General features: G+C 43.3%; 1 protein-coding gene across 14 annotated transcripts in view; it reads left to right on the top strand.

Annotated features, from left to right (window-relative positions):
- Positions 1-21,224, top strand: part of KDM2B (lysine demethylase 2B) — a 118,312-nt gene that overhangs the window by 64,087 nt on the left and 33,001 nt on the right. For all 14 annotated transcript variants that reach the window (XM_057422641.1, XM_057422639.1, XM_057422642.1 and 11 more), the window contains 2 exons: positions 6,278-6,732; positions 14,565-14,651. In XM_057422641.1, coding sequence (XP_057278624.1) covers positions 6,278-6,732; positions 14,565-14,651 — 542 coding nt within the window. The remainder of the gene's footprint in view (positions 1-6,277; positions 6,733-14,564; positions 14,652-21,224) is intronic.

Genomic DNA, 21,224 nt, shown 5'->3' with positions numbered 1-21,224 from the left:
TCAGGAAAAGGAGCCTGGCTGGCTATATGGAAAATGGTTTGGTGGTGGAAATGGATTTGTCTCCTGTGGTGGCTTCAGTTGTTGGCCTTGTGGACAGTGAACATAAAACTCTTTGCTGTTGTTTGAGCATGGTCTGATGGTTGTTTCAAGCTGCTTTAAGAAGCATGCTGCTCTCACAAGACTATTCTGTTTAGTGAACTCCAGAGGTTGTGCAGCTGCTCGCTGTGATCGGGCTGAAAATTGAACCCTACTGACAACTGAATGTATTTGTTGCTGGTAGGATTGATGAGTTGACTTGCAGCCCTCCTGGGTGCTAAGGGGGTCTGGCTGGGCACATCTTGACCTGTTCTCACTGTATTGAGGGGATTGGTACGTTCATCTTACCAAAGCGGTATCTTACTGACAGCGTGTAGTTCATCCACCTGCCTGCTGTCTCTTGACTTCAGAGTATTAGCATGCTGACACAATTTCTGACATTGACATCCAGAGCCTTTCTCTGCAGGAGAGACAGATGTATACTATTTTTTTTTGGGTCAGAAACTTGCTTTTTACTTCTTGGCAGAATCTTAACCTTAAAATAGTCCTTCAGCTGGAGATTGTGGTTCAAAAGCCCAGATCTGTATCTGCTGGGTCTACTGGATCCTTTTCACCTTGGCATTTGCCAAATTCAGAGGAGTAAGGGTATCTTATTTACCTTTACAGAGCTGTTTTGCTGCTTTGTTCTGCGTGAGTAATACCATTTCAAATACTTATCCTTTAACTGGTCTCAGTGTCCAGCCTCGTTACTCAAATCTCTATGAACTGTAATCCTAGAATTACACTTGTTTGGTCTGTGGCGTCTATCTTGGTATCACTCACTTGCTGTGGGATGGTACATCCACATGAGGTCAGTGTTCCAAAACCCTGCTGTTACTTTTTAAGCTTCAGAACTGCTAAGGTCCTTAAATCATCTCTTCCTAGAGGCTTCTCTGTCTGCAAGCAATTTCTTCATTTCCCATGAGAGAGTATCCCTTGACAAATAATTTCCCATTGTTCTTAAAAAGTAATGAAAACAAAGTACTTAACTTCTCTGCAGGCCCCTTAATAGATGTAATTGTCTTCTGTCGTCCTTGGGTTAAGAAAAAATCCTTCACATCCTTGTATTCATTTTTGGAAATTTCTCTGGAATAATCTTAATATTTCTCCTATTTGTTTTAAAATAATTCCCTTAACATAAATTGTTCTAAATGTCTACTTTCTACCTTTCCTTTTGGGTGCTAGAACTTGCTAGTTTTCACCCTTGAGTTGTGGTGCTTTCTTTTCTTGTGTGTGTGTGTGTATATATATATATGTATTTCTATATATCTTCTGATACAGTGGTCTTACTGGATCTAAGAAGCAACAGCTGGTTCTTAGCTGAGGAGGATGTCCAGCAGAGAAAGCACAGGATGCTGCCCATGGTCCCTGAGATTCCCAAGGTGGTTTGCACAGCGTTGGTAGAGATTCTGTTCTCCTGTGTGAGGAAAAGGAGATGAGTGCAGTGATAGAAGAATGTTTGTGGAGAACACAGAAACCCGAGTTCATCAGCAGTTGTGTTTTAAGGATATCTTTAGACTTTTCATACTGTGTATTCATTGCATGGTATTTGTTTGCTTTGATATGAAGGTTGCTAAATTCAGAGTGACTCTTTCAAGGCATTGCCTGCTCATGAGTGTATTTTTGTGATTGTATTGCAGTACCTTTGTTCTGATAGTTACACGCTAGTATAGCAACTTACATTGTCCTCTGTATTTCTGGTTTCTAAATGGCTCAACTCCCCAAACTTCAGGCAGGAAAAAAACCCAAACCCACCTCAATGTAGTCAAGGCTGAAACCTTCCCACCCCCTAAATAAAAATGTCAGTGCCTCTGAGTGAGTTGAAAGATGATGACCGTGGCCTCCTTTCCCATTCTCCAGGCCCAGAATGAGTTTTCAGGCAGCTGCTTCCTAGTTAGTGTGTGAGACTGTTCTTTTTCAGCTCTCTTCCACAGAAGGGCAAACACTCTGGGGAATGATGACATGACAGCAGTTGCAGGCTGCTGTAAAAGCACACAATCTCTCTTTCTCTTTTTCTTTCCCTTGTCCCTCTCTCAACTGTGACATTTGTCCCGCTGGCTGAAATCAGAAAGGGATCTTATTTGGGCTTCCTCTTAGATTTGAACATGCACTGTTTCGGGATGGATATGTCTTCATTATTTTTACTCTTACCATGAATGAGTCTGTACTGGATGTTTTCAACCACAATTGACCTTCAGTGAGATACGGATCTTGAGAGTGAGCTGACAAAGAGTAATTGGGAGAAGATACTGGGCTATCAGAAATGTGCTTTCTCTGTAGCCTGCAGCTTTTAAGTTTCCCATTGCTAAAATTTCAACAGGATGGCTCTAACTGTATGTTAAGCTTGATGGATGAAGAAAATGCACCCTCTGGCATGGAGGAGGTGCCATGTCTGTCCTTTATTTTCCGCTTCCCTCTTCTCAGGGGATAGAATAGATTTGCTTATGATAGACAGGTACTAGACTATATTGAGTGATTTCTGTGTGGGGTGCTCCATTTCCAGTATGTTCAGGTTTTTACTGCTAATGAAAATGTCATTGCTGTCTTTAGCAGACTAATAGCAACTGCTGCTCCCAAGTCACAGTGTCAGGTTTGGAGCTGGGGATGGCAAGGTAGATATTCTGCGCTGGACTGTTCTGAAGAGTTTAGAAAGGTTTCGTAATTACACCTCAGCCCCTTCCCTTTTAAGTTCTACAATACAGCAAGTTGCTTTCTGGCAAGGAAAGAAACTGTATAATTATCCTTCTTGTACAAGTGGATAACTATGGGGAAAATTAAGTGATTTGCCCAGAACCCACAGGGAAGTGAACTGCTTTAGGAAAGGTATTTGTAGCTCTCTGTCCTGTGGTCAAGCCTGTGCTGTTCCTCCTCTTCACCGAGTTATGTCTCTGACTGGTTTGTATAAGCTGCTTTGAGATGGAGAGGGGTAAAGGTCTTTTAGCACTGAATTCTACAGGAGGCCAGACTGGATAACCGCTCTGCAGCTGGAGTTCTGACCTGGTGCTGGCTGCTGCATTGACTCAGAAGGAGAAATCTCAGGTGCACATAGCGACAGCTTTTCTTCATGGAGACACTTTATAAATCAAAAACCTCCAAGTGAGTGAAACCCTGGTAATACAGAGCTTAAAATGCACTTCTTGACAGAGTAAATGCAGATTGTGCTTAGTAGGGCCTTGCTGACAGGGTGGTAACTCTCAGTCAGAAGCTGTTTTCATTAAAATGAATAAATAAAAATCATGGCATGTTGCATTACAACAAAACACATGAAAACACAAAACTGAACCTTCCTCATCTTGCCGCTATCCCTCCATTATCGATTCCCTTGTGGGAGTGTTTTGTGTGGCTGCTTGCTTTTGAATTAGCAGCAGTAGCAGACAGTTGTTGTCTTTTGAAAGCCCACACTTAATCTGATGGTGCACCAGCACTGTAATCCCCTTGTGCTCCAGACTACACTGATACACTTCAGGTTAAAGGCAAGCCCTTTCCTCAAAGATCAAGTTAGGCAGAGCATCATGTAACTGCCCGTCTTACAGAGAACAGCCCACAGCAGGGCTCTTGGCTGGAGGTGGTTCATTTTGAGGTTGGATTTAGACTGTTTTCTGCCTGTTCTTACCCTGTAGCTGGCACAGCAGGGCCTGTCCTGCACAGACAGCCCGTGGCAGGGAAGGGTGGCAGCTGGCAGAACAGAATTGCTGCCCCACCGGCTGCTTGCTTCTGATGGGAATAGGTCCCCAGTATGCTGTGGTGCTCCACTCCTGTCTTGCCTTTTGTTTCCATAGATGAGAGCAAGAGACAAAAAGTGGAGATGTCTCTCGAAAGCTGTTTTCTCTTTGCATCAGAGCGTTACTTGAAGTAAATTATTCACACCTCCATAACATGATCTCCTTCTGTTTCTTTAGGCCTTATCTACACTTGTGATTTGCCCCACTTACAACCATTAGTTCCTGTTCAGCAGAGCCACAGCACAGGAAGACATAAATGTATTTTCTTTATGTGGATCCATACCAGTTTCTGTTAATGATGCCGTGCTGGTGGCATAGGGATGTGTATCTGCTTTCCCCTTCTGTTTTATCAGTGGCATCTTCTTCCATCCAGGCTGGGCTTTCATGCTTCAGTCAGTTGTGAAATAGCTCACCAGGGCAGCGTAGCTTGAGAATGGGCTCCAGCCCTGGATCCAAGAGCCTGGATTCTGAATCCTGGTTTTTCCCTAGATTTGGTGTGTGACAATGAGCAAGTCCTGCTTTCTCCCAAGCATCTGTTTCCTCAGCTGTAAAATGGGAGAATGACATAAGCTGATTATATAGCCCTGTGAGGTGGGTAAGTGTGCTAGTTACTGTGGGCAAAGGGAAAAACACTGTTAAATCCAAGTTGGATGAACTAGTGTGCTTTAAATGTTCTGGTTAAGATATTTTCTAATCCTGTTTATTTTTCTGAGAGAAGCATGGGGGTGTAATAGCACAGCCCAGGGAGGAGGAGCTGCTGTGGAGTGTTGCAAGTCACCACCTCAGCACACAAAATAAACTGTGCTCTACTTCTGCATGGAGAAGCTTTCTGGGAGGGATGCAGGGAGGACATCGCCCTGCCCTGGATGGAGCTGGAGTTGGCTGTCACTGCCATCTTTTCACAGGCATTTCAGCCTAAATGTGCCTCTCAGGAGTAATTTTATGGCCATTTTGGTTCTGAGGAAAACTGCAGACATGACTGAAGGAGTGGAATGGACAGAAATGCTTGAGTTTTGCAGCCACTGTAATGACAGCACACGTGTCCTGCGAGGTGTAAAGTGGTCAACTCTTCTCTTAGGCCCTAACATGCAGAGGGGCACTTGGCCTTTGAGTTTTTATCTGCAACTGCAAAGCTGGCCAGGCTGCTCTCAGACTATGACTCTTGCAACTGCCTCTTGCATCTTTGTTACCCAGCTGACAGATAACATCTACATTTTCAGATATATTTCCTATATATCCTGTGATAAGGATGAATTTGCCAGCTTGAAACTGGGCTTCAGCGTTTGTTTTGAACCTCACTGTTAAACAACCGGATGCTGAGCTTTTTCATTAATGTCCATTTAATCCTTCCTTAAGCATGATTCACATTGTCCTAATCCAGAGCTACTGCATTGCAAAGCATGAGAGCTGTGAAAGGAGCTTTTCATTAATTGTTCACTCACTTTTTCTGTCTGACTTCTGTTTCCTTTGCAGAGTGTTTTTGTTTGCAGCTTGATCTCATACCCGTTTCGGCCAGCATTCAAATTCACGTGGGCTTAACTGGGTGTTGCCAGTGTTAACTGTATTTTCCACAGAATTCCTGCTGTTGCTGGTTGCATTCAGTGTTGTTCACTTAGTAAGGGAAATGGTGTCAAATAAATAAGAAAGAGTTGTGTGCTTTAGGGAACCTTGGCCACTAGTTTCCTACATTGCTTTCAGTGCTTGATTGCACACAGTTGATTAACACTTGGGGTCTTAGGGGGAAGCCTAATACAAAACTACAATTAATAGTTCATTAGACACAGAAACTTGCCTATAGATTTGTCTGAGAAGCATCTAGAATGTATCAGGGAGAGCATTAACAAAACGAGGATCATGCGACTCTGTGACAGTCCCTGCATTTCTCAGTCTGTTTTGGCTTCTTGTCTGTAAGATAAGTGCAGTTGTAATCCTCTGCCTCAGAAGAGCAGTAAGTATTCCTGTGGTAACAAGTGGGGGTTCTTGATTTGCCAACAGTTGCTCATGAAGAGGAGAAGTATTGAGACGCTGGTTTTGTGCTGTGCAGAGTTCTTGGAAGAATGATGATGGAGAGCGTTTCAACGTGCTTTCTGCCATCATTTTTCCCCTCCTCTTTGTGTGCTAACTCTCTTAAAGCTGTAAAGCTGCTAAATCTGGTCTCTCTTGGATTTGTGGGAAAACTAATTGTGTGTGACTTAAGAGCTCTGCCTACTCCTAATTGAAGGCATAGAGGACTGAAGCTTTGAAGAAAGCATAATTTTTCCCTAAATGTTTCCCAGTCATTTGAACTGAGTAGATGTTAATGAAATCCAGCCTTAAACAGACCCCCCCCCCCCAAATTAGAAATCAGCTGAAAAAAGCTTGTTCTTCTCACATACTTAGTAGGTGTTATCCAGTGCTCTTTTCACCAGGCAGCACCTAGCTCTGGTGATAGAGAAGTGCCTGAGCTGAGCTACATTCAGCAGTCTTTTTCTAACTTTCAGATGCAAAAAGAAAACGCAGCACAGACAGCTACTCATCAGATTCGTGGTTAGACATGGATGAAGAATCTTGTGATGCCCATATCCGGGAGGAGAAGGATGACAGCTTGGATAAGAACTCCAAATCCTTGGTGGATGGTTCCTCCTCACCCAATAGCACACACTCAGAAGGGAAGGAAGGTGCAGGAAGAAAACAAAAAGCCACAGTAATGAGGTACCTAAAAAGAACTTTGTCCAATGAGTCAGATGACAGTGTGAAATCGACGACCCCCACGGACTATCCCAAAACACCAACGGGGTCTCCAGCTACAGAAGTTTCAACCAAATGGACTCACCTCACAGAATTTGAACTGAAGGGTTTGAAAGCCCTGGTGGAAAAGCTTGAATCTCTCCCAGAGAACAAGAAGTGTGTTCCGGAAGGCATCGAAGATCCGCAGGCTCTCCTAGAGGACATGAAGGTAGGTGTGATAGCTTGCTGAGCCATGCAAACTGGTCCTTGCATGTAGAAGACAGCAGGAGATCAGAAAGCAAAGCTCTGCAGCAGAGGGATGGCAGCTTGTATGTAGTGACCATCTCATATCAGCCTGCTGTGCCACAGAGAGGGGAGACAGCCTGTGACAGAAGCTCTCTCTGCTCTGGGGAGGTAGCTGTTTGCAGGCTGGTTTAACTGGTGTGGTACTTCCTGACTGTTACAGTAGTGGCCAAAAGTTTGGATCCTCTCATAGTTATGTCCCATTTGTAATAATACATGAAATGTACAATGCATTTATAGTCTTCACCTGCTGGTTTTAGTCTAGTGTCTTTCTGAGTACATCTTAATAACTGACATACAAAATGTAAGCCCTGGATTGTAATTCAGTGCTATATTGTCTAATGTTTTCAGTTGCTTTTTTTTCTTTCACCTTTTTCATTTTCTTTTCCTCCATTGCCCTCTATAGGTTGATAGTTATTCTCCACTGGTACAACATACTATTTTTGGAGATGATGTGAGGAGTGAATGCTCACTAATGGCAGAACTCTTTAGATTTTTAGTATGCTGGAAGTGATACCAGTATCAATTTATCCCCATCTGACTTAGGGATAAGTTCCTCCTGAAGACCCACATGGCCTTGCTGCTTCTAGTCACAGCCTTGCCCCTGATCCATGGCATCCCTTTGGACCATTTGGTTGGCTTTTCTGTGTCCTGTTTTCACACTGTATCAAATACAGACTTACTAATTCAAATCAAACCTGGGAGCAGCATACTCTTTGTATGCTTTCGATGGGACTTGTCATATAAGGCTAAACTTGTCAGCCTGTGCTCATGGCAATTTGGCCTGATTTGGAACTATGAGTATTGATTCCTGGTCTTGTGTGTGGACTGCTGGTTTTGTGCTTTTGCTGGGTACAGTGGGGTTCTTCAGCTACCTGTGTTCTCTATCTAAGAGCTGTGTAAGCCACAATCTGAGGGGAAAAATATGTGTTTATATGGTAAAAGGGGAGCCTGTGCTTTTTTTAGTGCAAGTAGTGTAACAGCTGCTTCGAAAAGGCATCAGAAAGAAGGCTGAACATATGCAGTGTGCAGTGGAACCAAATCCCACAGTCTTGGAGCCTGGAAGTGTGATACACAGCACTCCTTTTAGTAAACCACAAGATCTCAGAAAGTCTCTTCTTACAAAATCAGCCACTTGAACACGAAGGTGGCCACACATGCCCAAAGTGGAGCTGTAGATTCACTCACTTGCTTTGTGATCAGTTGTCTTCTAATCAGAAATCAAAATGAAGCTTCAAGACCAGGAGCTGAATTTGTGGTGAAGGAGGAGGAATGGCAGTGTTACTTTTCTTGATACACAAACCTATTTTTACTTGAAAGTAAACTGCCCCTTCTTGAAATCCCAGAAGGGGGTACAACACATCATAACCAGTGCAGATGTTCAGAGTCATGCATGCTCTTTTGATGACATACTCCAGTGCAATGTGAGACATCTTACTAGAACATGGCAAGATACCAGATGTGAATCTGGTTTAAAGCACTGTGTAGGAATATGTTTTCTTTCTGCTCTCCAGTGGCTTTGCTGCAGAGATGGAGAACTGCAAATGGACATTTAAGAAAAAGCCCTTTTTTGGTGTTACTGTGTTTTAACTGGTAATAAGTGGGCATCTGCCAGTTTATTTTGTGCATCTCGCAGAGTTGCAGTCTTGATGTTCCATCTCCTTTGCTAACTGCCTGCTTCTGAACTTTCTGTCCTTGCCAGCACACACTGTAACCATCAGGATGTAGCCCAACATCTGGGTACTGATGGTTCCCTGCTGGTTAAAGAGCCCATGACCACATCTAAACGTCATCCGTGCTGCAGAATTGTTTTCTCTGGAATCACCTCTATATGTTGGTGAGCCTGTGACTGATTAGCCAGAGCAACACCTTCAAAAGGGTGTTAAACATTTTCTTGAACCGTGTCTAAAGAACTGTTAAAAGAACTTTCTTACCCATCTTTTTTACAGTATTGGCCCACAGGCAGCCCTCAATTATCAGAGTGAGAGTTACTATAGCGTAGTAAATGAACTAAAGCCTGTAGTCTGCTTCCTCTATGACTCTCCATACAGCTCCATCATCCACTTGCAAGGTGCTCTGAAGGAGTTGAGGGGAGTTGTACTTCTCTCAGTATTGGCTTGAGAACTCTTTCTCTCAGTAAGGAGTGGAATCCAGGACTGCCAGCACAGGCCTTCCCTTGTTCCTCATCAGCAAATACACCTTATCAGTGGCTGCCTTGGATTATCCCATTCCCATCCGGGATCCTGGATGCAACAAAATACTGCTTCTTTCTGACCCTGTGTTCACTTACGTGGTAGAGCCAGAGCATCCTATTTCCTTGTAACCCAGGTGATACCAAAGCATGAAGTTTGTTTTATTCAGTTTATTGGCTTTAAAAAAAAACCTACTAATCCAAACCAAGTGTATGAGTGTATGTTTAGACCTCCTACCCTCAAAGGATAGAGCATGCTGATGGAAAAGTTGCCAAGTGACTGGTTTCAGCCCTTTAGGAGTCATCTAATGCAATGGTCCTTGCAGGATTCCTATCTGTCTTGGTGTGCAGAATGTGGTTGTTCAGCATTTTGTTCTGTCCTTGCTCTTCAGCAGGTCTTAGGTACATTGGCATCCTCTTCAGACCCTCAGCTGAACACAGTGATACCAGTGTTCCCTTGGGGTTTCTGGTGATACTCATCACTGCTGTAGTCACGTTCCTCACAAGTGGTAACTGATGTGCTGTTGTTATCTCTAGTTCACAGGTAGAGAGCTAAGGTGCAGAGAGATTAAGATAAACGTAACCATAGTTTTGGATACTGGTTTTAGTGCCACAGGTGTGATCTTCAGAAAAGTTAGCATTATTTAAGAGCAATATATGCAAAGGATAATTTTAGTACTATTAAAACTGAAATTGCTTCACATTTCTGCAGAGCAGAAGTTCTGATCTTTAGCATCCAGATCCCAAGCCAGGCATGAGGAAGAGTAGGAAGATAAAACTAGTTGACTGCCTGTGAAAACCTGCTTTAAAAGCTTTGACCTGTATCATCTAGAAATGTCCATTTTACCAGAATGGTATTTATCTCCTTGACCACTAAATCATACTCTTACTTTGCTCCTAGTTTTCCACTTTGTACAGGAGTTAACGTGGGGATTTTGCTGATAGCATTAGCAGCAGTGCGAGCAGAAGCCTGGCACCTTTACCTCACCCTTGTGAGCCTCCAGAGCACCAGTCATCTGTGTGGCTGAATGGAGGCAGAAATCCTGCAGAAGCAGCTGTGCAGATCATACGTGCTGTGACTGTGTTCACAAGTAAAGGTACTATAAAAAGTACCCTTTTAGTGCACCCATTTGTGAGTTATTTTTGACAAAAGCATGGTAGAAACATGCTCTGACAAAGTCTGAAAGCTCTTGCTCTGCTTGGAAAGTCTTAAACAGGTTTCTTCCTGAAGAAAATAAATCCATGTTTACTGTGGCAGTTTTATTTGTTAATTAAATACACTCAGGAGCTTTTATGTACAACATTCAGGTTTGTCTTTGTGCTTCACTAGGATAATTAATGTTTTCAGAAAATAGGATATGGGTAGTTAAACTGGAGAAAGGAAACTGTTTTATTCAGTGATGTGAAGTTTCACAGCACAAATCAAGGTAACTCACTAAGAACCCATGTTTTCCCATCTGAGCAAGAATACAGTAGAGGATGGGTGACTGTATTACTGCTCTTAGTGGTAAATACAGCTATGTACAGCTATTTAATGTCAAGTAGGTGAGACTCTTTGAAGTAATTTATTTTCCTTATGAGAAGGGAGACTGAAAACCAAACTAAGCCTGTGTAAATTCCTTATGTGTCATCTAAGCTCCTAACTAACTGCAACTATCCAGTGGGACACAGCAATCCAGAAGTGCCAAGCTAATGCCTGTGCAGATTGAGAACCCATTTATCACCATGATCGATGGAGTGCTGCAGCACAAGGGAGGCTTATTTGCAGAGCATGACACGGGCCTTGCCTGGGGAGTGGGTCAGTTCTTCCCTCAGCTCAAACAAGGAATTAAATTCTTGTTGGCTGGAGCTCTGCTGTATGGGTACTGCATCACATGAGACTTGTGTTCACCACCAAAGGAGCTTCTCATAGGCCTCCAAACAGCGATTACAGGCAGCAGCGTTCGCTCTGCAGCAGATGGCATCTGAACAATCAGCCAAGGAGATGCAACGCTCTCTGTATCCAAATGTCTGTGGATGGGCTCTGTGTGAGCTGTATGTGCAGCAAATGTGAGGGGAAATTGTTGCACAGATAAACACACCCTCCCCAAAAGTGCTCAGCTGACCCAAGCTGCAGAAGGACAGAAGGCTTGGCAGGGGGAACAGCCGGAAGACACTGCAGCCGTTGCCCTCTCATCCTTGCTGGTGGTGTTGCTGTCGGAGGCACATCCAGCCTGCAGCCATAGCTTGTTTTCCATATATATACATGCCCCAAAGTGAAATAGGAAACAGTGCACCAACTCCAGCTCTGAATTTAAAAACTAACCAGCTGAACTGTTGGAAAAGTACCTACACTGGTGAGGAAGAGAAGGAGGGGAAAAAAATCACTAAGAAGTAATTTTACTTAAATGGTAGCCTTGGGGATTGGAAGAGTTTCATTGTCTGGCTTTTCTGCTTCATATTTAGCTGCTAAATAGTATGTCAATACACTAAAGATGCAGTTGGGGTGAACTTATGCATGAAGGAGGGAATAAAGAGGTAACCATCTTACTCCTTGGTGTAGTTTGCACCCCACATCACAGGACCCATAAAGCTGAGCAGACCTTTGATTGTGCCAGTCTGCATCCCACATTAAACACTCTGCCAGTGATACTTGTCGGTGTGCAGCCTCTGATTTCAGCACACAAGGTTTCTGTTGTGTTACCAGAGGGATGGTAATTCCTTTGCTGTTGTTGGGGAAGAGGATTGGGAGGTCTGCCTCCTAATAATGCCACAGACCTTCCCCACTTCAAAGCAAAAATGCTGCTGTTCCTCAGAAGGGACTGTGGAAGTCCACTAGGGCAGAAGAAACTCAGTTGGAAGAAGAGAGTTTGTCAAATATCCATAACTCCTTGGCAGCAGCAGCAGATTCTTGTGCAAGACAGATGATATCTACTGAAATATGTCCTTACTTTTTCTTGCCAAGAAATCTTACCCCCTTTTCATTCTGATGACAGGGAAAAAACCTCCCTCTGCTGAATGCAGTTCAGGGGAGTCATTCCTTGCTGTGCTTTTGAAATTAATGGCTAAGCTGAATTCTTACATGCTTAATCACTTTCTTTCCTTCAGACCTGCTGTTGTCACCACAGCCTTCAAGCGTAGTGCATCGGGCAGCCTTGTGCTGGCTGAGCAGCACAGTGTGTGTCTAACTGGAGCCCTGTGGCTTTGCTTTGTCTTCTTTTTCTCTTGTTTGTTGAGCAGGTGAACACAAGTCTGCCTCCTCCAGCCTGTTGCGCGCTGCCACTTGACACTGCACTCAGTGGTTATGGTTCTGCTGCTCAGACATCCGTTGTTTTCTGCTGGCTGAGACGATAAACTGCCATAGTGTTACACTTCTCCTTGGATAATATTTTCACGTGATACATATGAGAACAAGAAACCTTCATTATCTTGCCAAGTTCTTGGATATACTCTGCTTTCTATTGAACTCAGTGTCTCTGACGGTTGTTAGTGGAAGTGTTAAGGTTTTCTGTCTTACAAGCTTTCAAATCTGAGAATAGCAAAGTAAAGAGGGGTTAATTTGTCCTTTGTTTGTATGGTTCTCGAGCTGCCACCTTGCTCTGAAGATTTTTGGCTTTGTTATCAGGATACTAAAGACCTCTCTGGTTTTAGGACTGAAAACTGACTCGGAATGTGGTTGCAGTTCAGTTAATGCAGTGATCACTCTCTCAGATAAAAAGGACATGAGACAAGAGGCTCTCACTTAACCTCAGCTCAGACTTAATTTGCCAGTGACTAGCCCCTGTATGAAAACTGTTAGCCATTTCACTCAGAGAATACAAGGCTGGAGGTGCGCAACAGAGACTGATCATGGTCAGGTTGAGGCAAGCTGCATTTTATTCCTCACCAGCCAGGCTGTGCCTATGCAAGCTCCTGAGTGCAGCCACAGTGCTGGGCTGACGAAACTGGGCTTGTACTGGGAGTGCTTATTTTGGTCCTGGGCGCTGCTTTCGGAGTAATCAGTATCAAGACCAGCCTTTTAGTGGTGTGATGGTAATCTGGAGCAGCAGCAGCACTGTGCTGATGTGCTGCAGTGACTATTAGCCTATTAGCATCTCTCATTTAAGCGCAGTCTGGGGAATTGGGCTCTATCCAGCAGGTTGTCTGAGCCCCAAGGGAAGCAAGCCAGCCCCAGGGATGCTCCTCCAAACCCCAATTTGGATGCTAGTCTGCCTGCTCAGGCTCTTGGGGCCTGGAACATGCCATCGTACTCCGGGCGTTAGTTGGATGATTACAGATGAATTCCAACTGTGCTTCCTATTAAAAACAATTACTGTATTTTAAGCTCTTGTATAGCGTGTGAAGTTTCTAATAATTAAGCTCTACACTGGGGACTGACAGAGCCTGGTGCCTATTGTTGTCTAATTAAGCTGTTTTCAAGAAGTCTGTGTACTTGGTGGCAACACCGTTGAACTTCATTGTCTGGGGTTATCTCCTGAGTTCTGTTACAAGGTGATTTCCAACCTGCAGTTCTTGGTTTATTGCAGCATTTTTTCCCTGCTTTAATCTGTTAGTGCTTATTTGGGCTTCAGCGTTCAGCAGCACAGCAGAATCCACCTTCCCGCTTGGTTTTTGTTTCCATTTGTTGTCGTCTTCAGCTACCTAAATTCCAAAGGAAGAGCTCTAGCTTGCTTAGTAAGAATGTAGAGAGTCATGGGAAGCAAGTGTGGACTATTCCCAGCTGCACAGTTGAGTACAGTTAGAGCTCTTCCCCCACCTCTGTGTTGAGTTAATATGGTCATGGGAGTGATTCACAGCGGTAGAAACTGTGTAAGGCAGTGCAACCCACTCATGAAATTTCTAGGACAGTGCATCAAAGCAGAAGGATTTGGTGGGGGAGGAAGGAAGGGAGACAAGTCTATTTTCCTTAATGGCCAGAGTCAGATCCTTTCCTAGTGAATACTTGGGATCCCCTGAATGCATTATCTGAGCACATAAAGTGAGCACAGTCACTCTGCCCCGGTCAGTGTGGAAGGAAGGCCAGTGGAAACGGTGGTGCTCTGGAACATGCAAAAAGATGAAAGGTTACAGTGCACACTTCTGAATCTTGGCTTACCTGAATGTTCAGGCATCTGATGCCCTGTGACTGCAGAAAGAATGGTGGCAGAGCCTAGAGGCTTCTTGGGTCTTCTGCAGCCTTCACAGGGAGAGGTGTTTGGTTGTGGTGGTTGTTGGGGTGTTTCATGATTTGCTGAGCTGCAGTTTAGAGGGGGAGATCATACTACTATTAGACTGATAGCAGCGGAAGCACACCAGTCCTTTGGGTACACCAGTTGTAAAGAAGCCTGTAATATTTGAGGTAATTCATGGCTCATTCTGCTGTCTGTTCTGCAAGAAACTCCCCAGCTTGGCTCTTAATGACAGGTGTGAGAGTTTCGGTGTGAACTGAAAGTTTGGAAGCAAAAGTACCTTGCAGAGATGTAACAAGGCAGCAGAGATCTTGTCGCTCTGTCTTTCATCAGGCTGGAATATTGTCTTCTGTAAGACTCTGCACTCTCCAGCTGGAGAAATGTTTCCCTGGTTAATGAAGGCCTTTTCATTTGCAACAGAACATCCTGAAGGAACATGCTGATGATGACCAAAATCTTGCCATTTCGGGTGTCCCTGTGGTCAGCTGGCCCAAGAAGTCCCCAAAGGTAATGAGCTGCAATCGTTTCTTACTAATCATTGTTGTGCTGGGTTGGGTCTTGGTGGTTGGTTATCTATAACCTAACAAAGTGCTGTATGTGACGCTGTGGCAGTTGCTACCACCTTTAACATGAAATGTGATTTTTAAACGTTTCATGGTGAAGTGCTGAAGCAGAACATGGAAGTGCCTCAGCAGGGAGAAATTGTTTGTTTCCATTTAAATATAGTATGTTTGGGCCTTGCTCGGTAATAAAACGTATGTGTGTCTTGGTCATTTACTAGTCATGGTTACATGTGAAAATGGTGATGCCAGATTTTGTGTAAAGCTCAACAATGTGTAAATCCTAAGTGATAAACGGGTCACTTAAAAAGCACTCGCATCTGGATGTGAGCAGATGTTGCTTTCTCTTGCACTACGAGACCTCCTGAATGAATTCTCAACACAGTTGTGCCACTGTAACTATGGAGAGGTGTTTTCAGTCCCTGTATCTTCATTTTTCCTCCTGTGTATGCGAGTAAATCTCTTCACTGCGCAGGGGAGAACCGTGAGGCTGGCTTCATTAATGCTTCTAAAGAGCTTCAAATAATGAAGCAAAGAATAATGCTAAAAGGCTGGATGTTATTTATAACAGTGGTATGTTTACCACACTCCAGTTATGCAGCATGCTGTAAAAGCAGCTTTGCTTATTTAGAAGATGTCTCATCGCTGCTATTTTTACTTGCATTTTTCACTGGATTAGTTTTATAATATATAATTTCTTTAGAAAGGCTGGAAGGGTCAGTCAGTTAAATCAGGCTTCGAGCTGCAAAGCTGCTGTTGTTGTTACTGCAGAGGACTCTCAAATAACTGAGGGAATTGTTGTCCCTGTTCTCACTCCCTGGGCAGCCGCGCTTGTCGCGGCTTTGCAGATTATCACTGGTGGCCACGAGAACTCTGTTTTCAGATGGGAAGCAGGAGACATAAACATCAAACTGCCAAGGGAGAGTGGGGCAGAGCGAGCATATCGTGTTCCTTCTTGGTTTCTTGTTGGGTTTTAGCTGGGCACGTTGCAGATAAGCTCTACCTTGTTAAATATGTATTTCCCTTTTAGCTTGTCATAAATCCATAGCAATATGCTTTGTGTTTCAAACATTTGTTTAAAAACAACGGTTGAAAACCTGGAGAGGAATAGGTGTGGGAGTCCCCACTCCACTGCTTTGATAGCTGCTGTTCATTCATCAGTCAAAACCTACTCCAGGCACTGAATAAAGCAAAATCTCTGTGACCAGAGGAAAGCTGCTGTGTGAAATGCATAAAACAAAGCTAAGAAACCCCTGACTCTTGTGCTGTACCTTTGGAGCTCGTGGAAGAAGTGTGGATCTCAGTGTTTCAAGGCTTTTATAAGCTTTGGCGTTTGCTAATGCTCTTGTTTGCTTTATTTTGGAATCCTTGATAAATGGTTCAGTTCTTGTATTTTATTTCTGTGCATTGGCAGCATAACTGTAACTGTAAAAGATTTGTGGGTTTTGTGACTTAAATCTTATCCCTCTTTGCAAATCCATCGTGCTGGCTGCAAGGGGTTCTTTTTAACTTTCTGGTGTTTATTTTCCTTGAGCCTTTCTGAAAGCAAAACCTTTTAGGAGGCAGCATACGCAGTGTTAGTGTACAGTAACAGTTAAACATGTCATCTAATAACAAGTACGAGGAAAACTTCCAGAGAAAGTCAGGCTTTGGGCTGAAGTCTGGAAATGACCCAGAATTTGTAACAGGAGGAAATCCTTTCACCATTCCCATCATATTTGCTTTGTTTAATCTGTGATCAGTTTGCATTGTATCTCATGTTTTAGTTAAAAGGTACAGGTGCAGATATGGCTGCTTGCTTCCCAAAAGGAGTTTGCTGATGCTCTTTTAATTGGCAACTGTCCCTGTCATCTTCCACTTACAGCTCTTTCCCCTGTCTGGGAACAGAGGCCAAGTGAACAGGCGAGGAAGATACCTCTTAGTTGAGCATTTGAGTCCAAAAGGAAAATATGCTGGAAAGACAAAATAGGGGAGAGTTGAGCAAAGGCAGTGGTAGGAGTTAATCTTGGTTATTTCTCCTTTGTTCCCTGTAAATCCTGATAATGAAATAGAAGATTTTGCAGAGAAGAAAACCCTTAGGGAGGGGGAAACTCCCTTTCAAATTGCACTGTAGTTGGTGGAGCAAGTCTGCATGGCCAGAAGGTTCCACAAATGCTGAGTGCAAAGCAGGGGAGTAAAACCTAGCAGTGATTTCGCTTTCCTGTATTGCTCTTGTAGTATATAGGAGAAATGCCAACTACTTAACAGTGCCTTTCCTGGGATACTTGTGTCCAAAAGGAGCAACAGATACAATGCAGCATGGTGCCAGCTCTTGTGGGGCTGCTAAGAAGACACTGTAGCTATTATATCAGCTTCCAGAGAGAGGAGGATAGTCTGATTCCAGAAAGAAGGGAACTGAAACCCGGAAAGAGAAGGCAATAAACGCTAAAACATGGCTCTTGCTTTCTCCCAGGAGAAGGCTCTAGAAGAGATTTAGAAAGACAAGAGCAGCAGATGGAGAAGGAAGGATAAAGCCAGTGTTTAATGCCAATACATTTCAAAGAAAATGGAAATGACTGTAAAGAAAGGAGAGGAAGAGACTAGAAACAACTAGAGAGCAGGGAGAGGAGAGAGGCAAGTACTGAAAAAGGATGGAGCAGGAAAAACATAGAGCAAGGGGAGAGAACTCTAAAAGCTGCCTGGAGTGGGCATAGGGAGTGATTTAAACTGTGTGAATAGCCCAAGTTGTGGCAGGGTGGGGTTAGCTACATTGACTTGCTTTGGAAAGAGCGTGCCTTTAATAGTTGAGATGATTTTTGAAGCAGCAAATAATATTTCCCTTGAAAACTGAGTCACAGTTTCTTTTGTGTGGTGGTGGTGTGCCATGCCAAGTGTGCACAGTGCTGTACTGCAGAATGGTCGCTTGAAGACTGAAAATGTGGGGTTTAGAGAAGAAACATGTTAAATCACAGCTCACAGTGGATAAGGTGTAATGGGCAAGATGTGTAACTTGAGTATGTGGAAGCCCCATTCAGATGTTGTGCTCCTGTTGTGCAGCATCGCTCCCATCTTCCTCTTTTAAAGGCATTTGGGGCTCTCAGTTATACTGCAGTTTGCCGTCCAGGAAAGTTATTCACCGAGAAAACAAAGAGAAGTAATGATCAAAAATGTTATTGTGAGGAGGTAAAACAAATGGGTGACTTTTGGTCTTGTGGTTAGTGTTCAAAATGGGAGGCAAGGGTCTGTCCCCAGCTCTGCTGCAGCCTCTTTGTGTTACGTAAGGTGAATGACACATTTCTGCTCCCTGAGCTCTTCCCTGTGGAGATGGTGCTTTCCATCCTGGGAGCTTGTGAGGTGAAATTAATGTTTATAAAGATCTGTGACACCCTCAGCAGAGAGTTTTGTAATAAAGTGTATGAAACATTATTATTTTATGGTAATAGAGAAATGGGGGGTGATTCATAGGCTCCTCTTCCAGATCGTATTTATTCATCTTTATGGAGCTTTTTGGAGTCTTTTATACTTTGTAATTTATTGATAATCATTTAGCACGATAATTACTCTCCAGCAGTCACCTTTCTTTCTTCCTTTTTGCAAATGCTCTTTCAGAAGCAACAAGAACCTGCCTGTTTCTTTTAGCTGTAGAGTAAGAGAAAGCAGTCCATCTTCAGAAGTCTGGGTGATAATGATTCATTTACCAAAGTGTTTGACTTTACTCAGTATTCAGTGATCCTGAGTTAGGCCTCTTCAAGAAATCAGGAATGTGGGACCAAGTGGATGCTTGAAACCTACTTGTCCTGATGCCTTATAGTTTATGTACCTTCAGACTAGACAGCATGTTTTTTCCTAGCTGGTTGCAGAGCATGGATACAGCTGTGGATATGGAAACCCATCCCTATTCCTTTGCCAGGGGCTTGTGCAACAGTAAATTGCCCTTGCTTGTAGAGTGCTGAGTGTTAGCTGTGGGGTCTTTGTGATGGTAGCCTGCTGCCTGAAAGGAAGAACTCCATAGTGTGTGCTGCCTCGAGATTTTGGGTTCTTAAGTGACTAAAGAGGAGTAAGAAATAATCGTAACAAAGTAACTCCTGGGTTGTGAGCTTATGCGTGGTGTGAAAAGAGACCAGAACCTAAACCCGGTTTGCCCCAGTGTGACACAGGGCAGCTCACTGGTGCAGAAGCTGACAACATCAAGCCACATCTTGAAGCCCACTCAAGATTGCTCAGCCCTACAATACCAGGGTTACCATTTCATCTGCACAGGGATCAGGGTAGCATTTTATTTTAGGAACTCAGAGTATGGCCCAAGCAGAAACCATGCATTTTTCAAACCATTTCCTATTCTGGAAGACAACAGTCAACTATAGTAGCATGTAATTACATTCTATGGCAGTGCCTTCTGTTTTTATTGTGATAAAGATCTCTAGTTGTCTATATGAAGAGCAGCTATAAAGAACTAAGATATGTTTGGACTCTCTTGTTCTGTGAAGAGTTAGAAATGCAGACTACGAGCCAGATTCTCATCTCTCTAACCTGGATCAAAGCTGCATTTGTTATGATAAAGGTCTGATGGTGAGCAGGAGGTGAAGTGGTGATTTTCAGTAGCTGGTTGACAGTGCTGCAGTATGTGGCAGGTTTTCTGATGGTCATACACTTCTCTGTGTAATTTTTACCTGTTGGTTTAAAGAGAAGGTACTAGAGAAGTATAACAAGGGAATGGTAATATTCTTATTTAAAGGAACACTTAATTAGTAAAGGCCACAAACTGAAATTTTAATTGGATTATGTTTTTTTGGTTTTAAAACCCCAACTTGCCCTGCAATTGGCAATGCAAGTAATGTTCATAGCTTTGTATCAATGCATGAGAACCAGGAAGAACAAGGGATCATAAAAATACCCCAAGAGGAAGACCTCTCTGATGTTGGGTTTTTGCTGTTGGTTTGGGGGTTGGAGGGTGCAATGAAAGGGGTTTTGACTCTGCTTTCCGTGGGCAACATCTGATCCCCATCTCTAGTGAGTTCTGTCTTACAGCAGTTTATTTTTTTTCTCCATTATTTTCATCAGACATATATTTTCACAGTTCTACAGACACATCCATGCGTCTGGAAAAGAAGGATTAACTCCTAGCACTAACCTGCAAGAGGCAGAGCAAAAGACCGATGAGTGTGATTGAGGGAAGGCTGAGCTAGTCATGCTCCATCAGACCAGCCAGTCCTTGTAGCCTGGTGTCCTGTTTCTGGTGGTGGCCAGTCACAGCTATTGAAAGAGTTGTAAGAAACAATGATTCCATCTTGTTTCTGCGTCTTTTGTGCTTAGTGTCTCCTGGTGTAGAATATTTACCCCCCTGTGAGTTTACCTAATTCTTTGTGGAACCTGTTGGACTTTCTGATCTCCACAGCATCCTGTGGTGTCCCTGCCCTATGTAGATAAGTACCTCCTGATGTTTTCAGGTGTATTCAGGTGTTTTCCTGATGTATTCAGGTGTCCTTTAATATCAGAAATGCACTTTGTGCCCTCTCTATCATGCATTTTCAGAAATCTGAATGAGATTCCTATTCATCTCCTCTGTGAGATCAATGATTTTTTTTATATCCCTGTTACTTCTTCTCAGTCTTCCCCTCCTCACTCCCAAGCTGAAAAACACTGGTAATTTCCATCTCTTCTGGTACACAAACCATACCATATGTTTGATCATTTCTCTCACTGTTCTAGTTTCACTATAGGCAGTTTTGAGATGAGGGTGGATATGAGACTCCACAAACACAAATAGTATTAGAGATGTGACGTTTAAGAGCAGAGGCTAGAAGAACGTGTCTTGTTCAACATGGCACAATGAAGTTGAAGGGGGGAGATGATTGTTAAGTACTTCAGGGAGTGTCAGCACCAGGGGAGGGGAAGAGTTATTTAAGCTAATGGACAGTGTTGGCATGAGAACAAGTGTGTATAAACTTACTATAAATAGATTTAGGCTGGAAATAAGATTTCTGATCATTGTGCATAGGCTGGAATAAGCAGCACATAAGAAAAACAGTAGACACCTGTGGTGAAAAGGGTGTTAGACTCTTAGAAATAACTCGAAGTAATAAGAGGCAGTGGTATTAGTCACCATCTCTAGATGTGAAGCCCACTGAGGTCCTTAGGCACGTTCATGTGTCTGCTGGCTTTTTCCAGCAAGGAACCTTTTTCCCTATTCATGGTATTTCACATTGAAAGCGCTGGGAAGGGAGAAGATCTACCAGTTTTTAATAACAGAGCTCCTTTATGTAAGGCTCCAATCTGAACATACACACAACAGTACGTGTCGGATTCAACTCAAGAAATAGGAAGTAAATGGACAAAGAATCGGTGGACACAATACGTTTGATTCTCTGCAAAAATTAGGGGGTAAAAGCATAAATTCAGGTGTTTTGCTGAACTTCAGCTTGAAACTAATGTGATTTTTCACAGGTGTTGAGCATTGTTTTACATCAGGCTTTCTCTAAATGGGGGGGGGGGGGGGAGAGGCGCTAGGTGGACAAAGAACATTCCTGAAAACCTTTGAATA

Source organism: Pezoporus wallicus, unplaced genomic scaffold (genome assembly GCF_028554395.1).
Source record: "Pezoporus wallicus isolate ANWC-B61680 ecotype Strahan unplaced genomic scaffold, APGP_CSIRO_Pwel_v1 contig_9942, whole genome shotgun sequence".
Lineage (NCBI taxonomy): Eukaryota > Metazoa > Chordata > Aves > Psittaciformes > Psittacidae > Pezoporus > Pezoporus wallicus.
The sequence above is the reverse complement of the archived record's forward strand: the minus strand, read 5'-3'. Positions and strand labels throughout refer to the sequence as shown.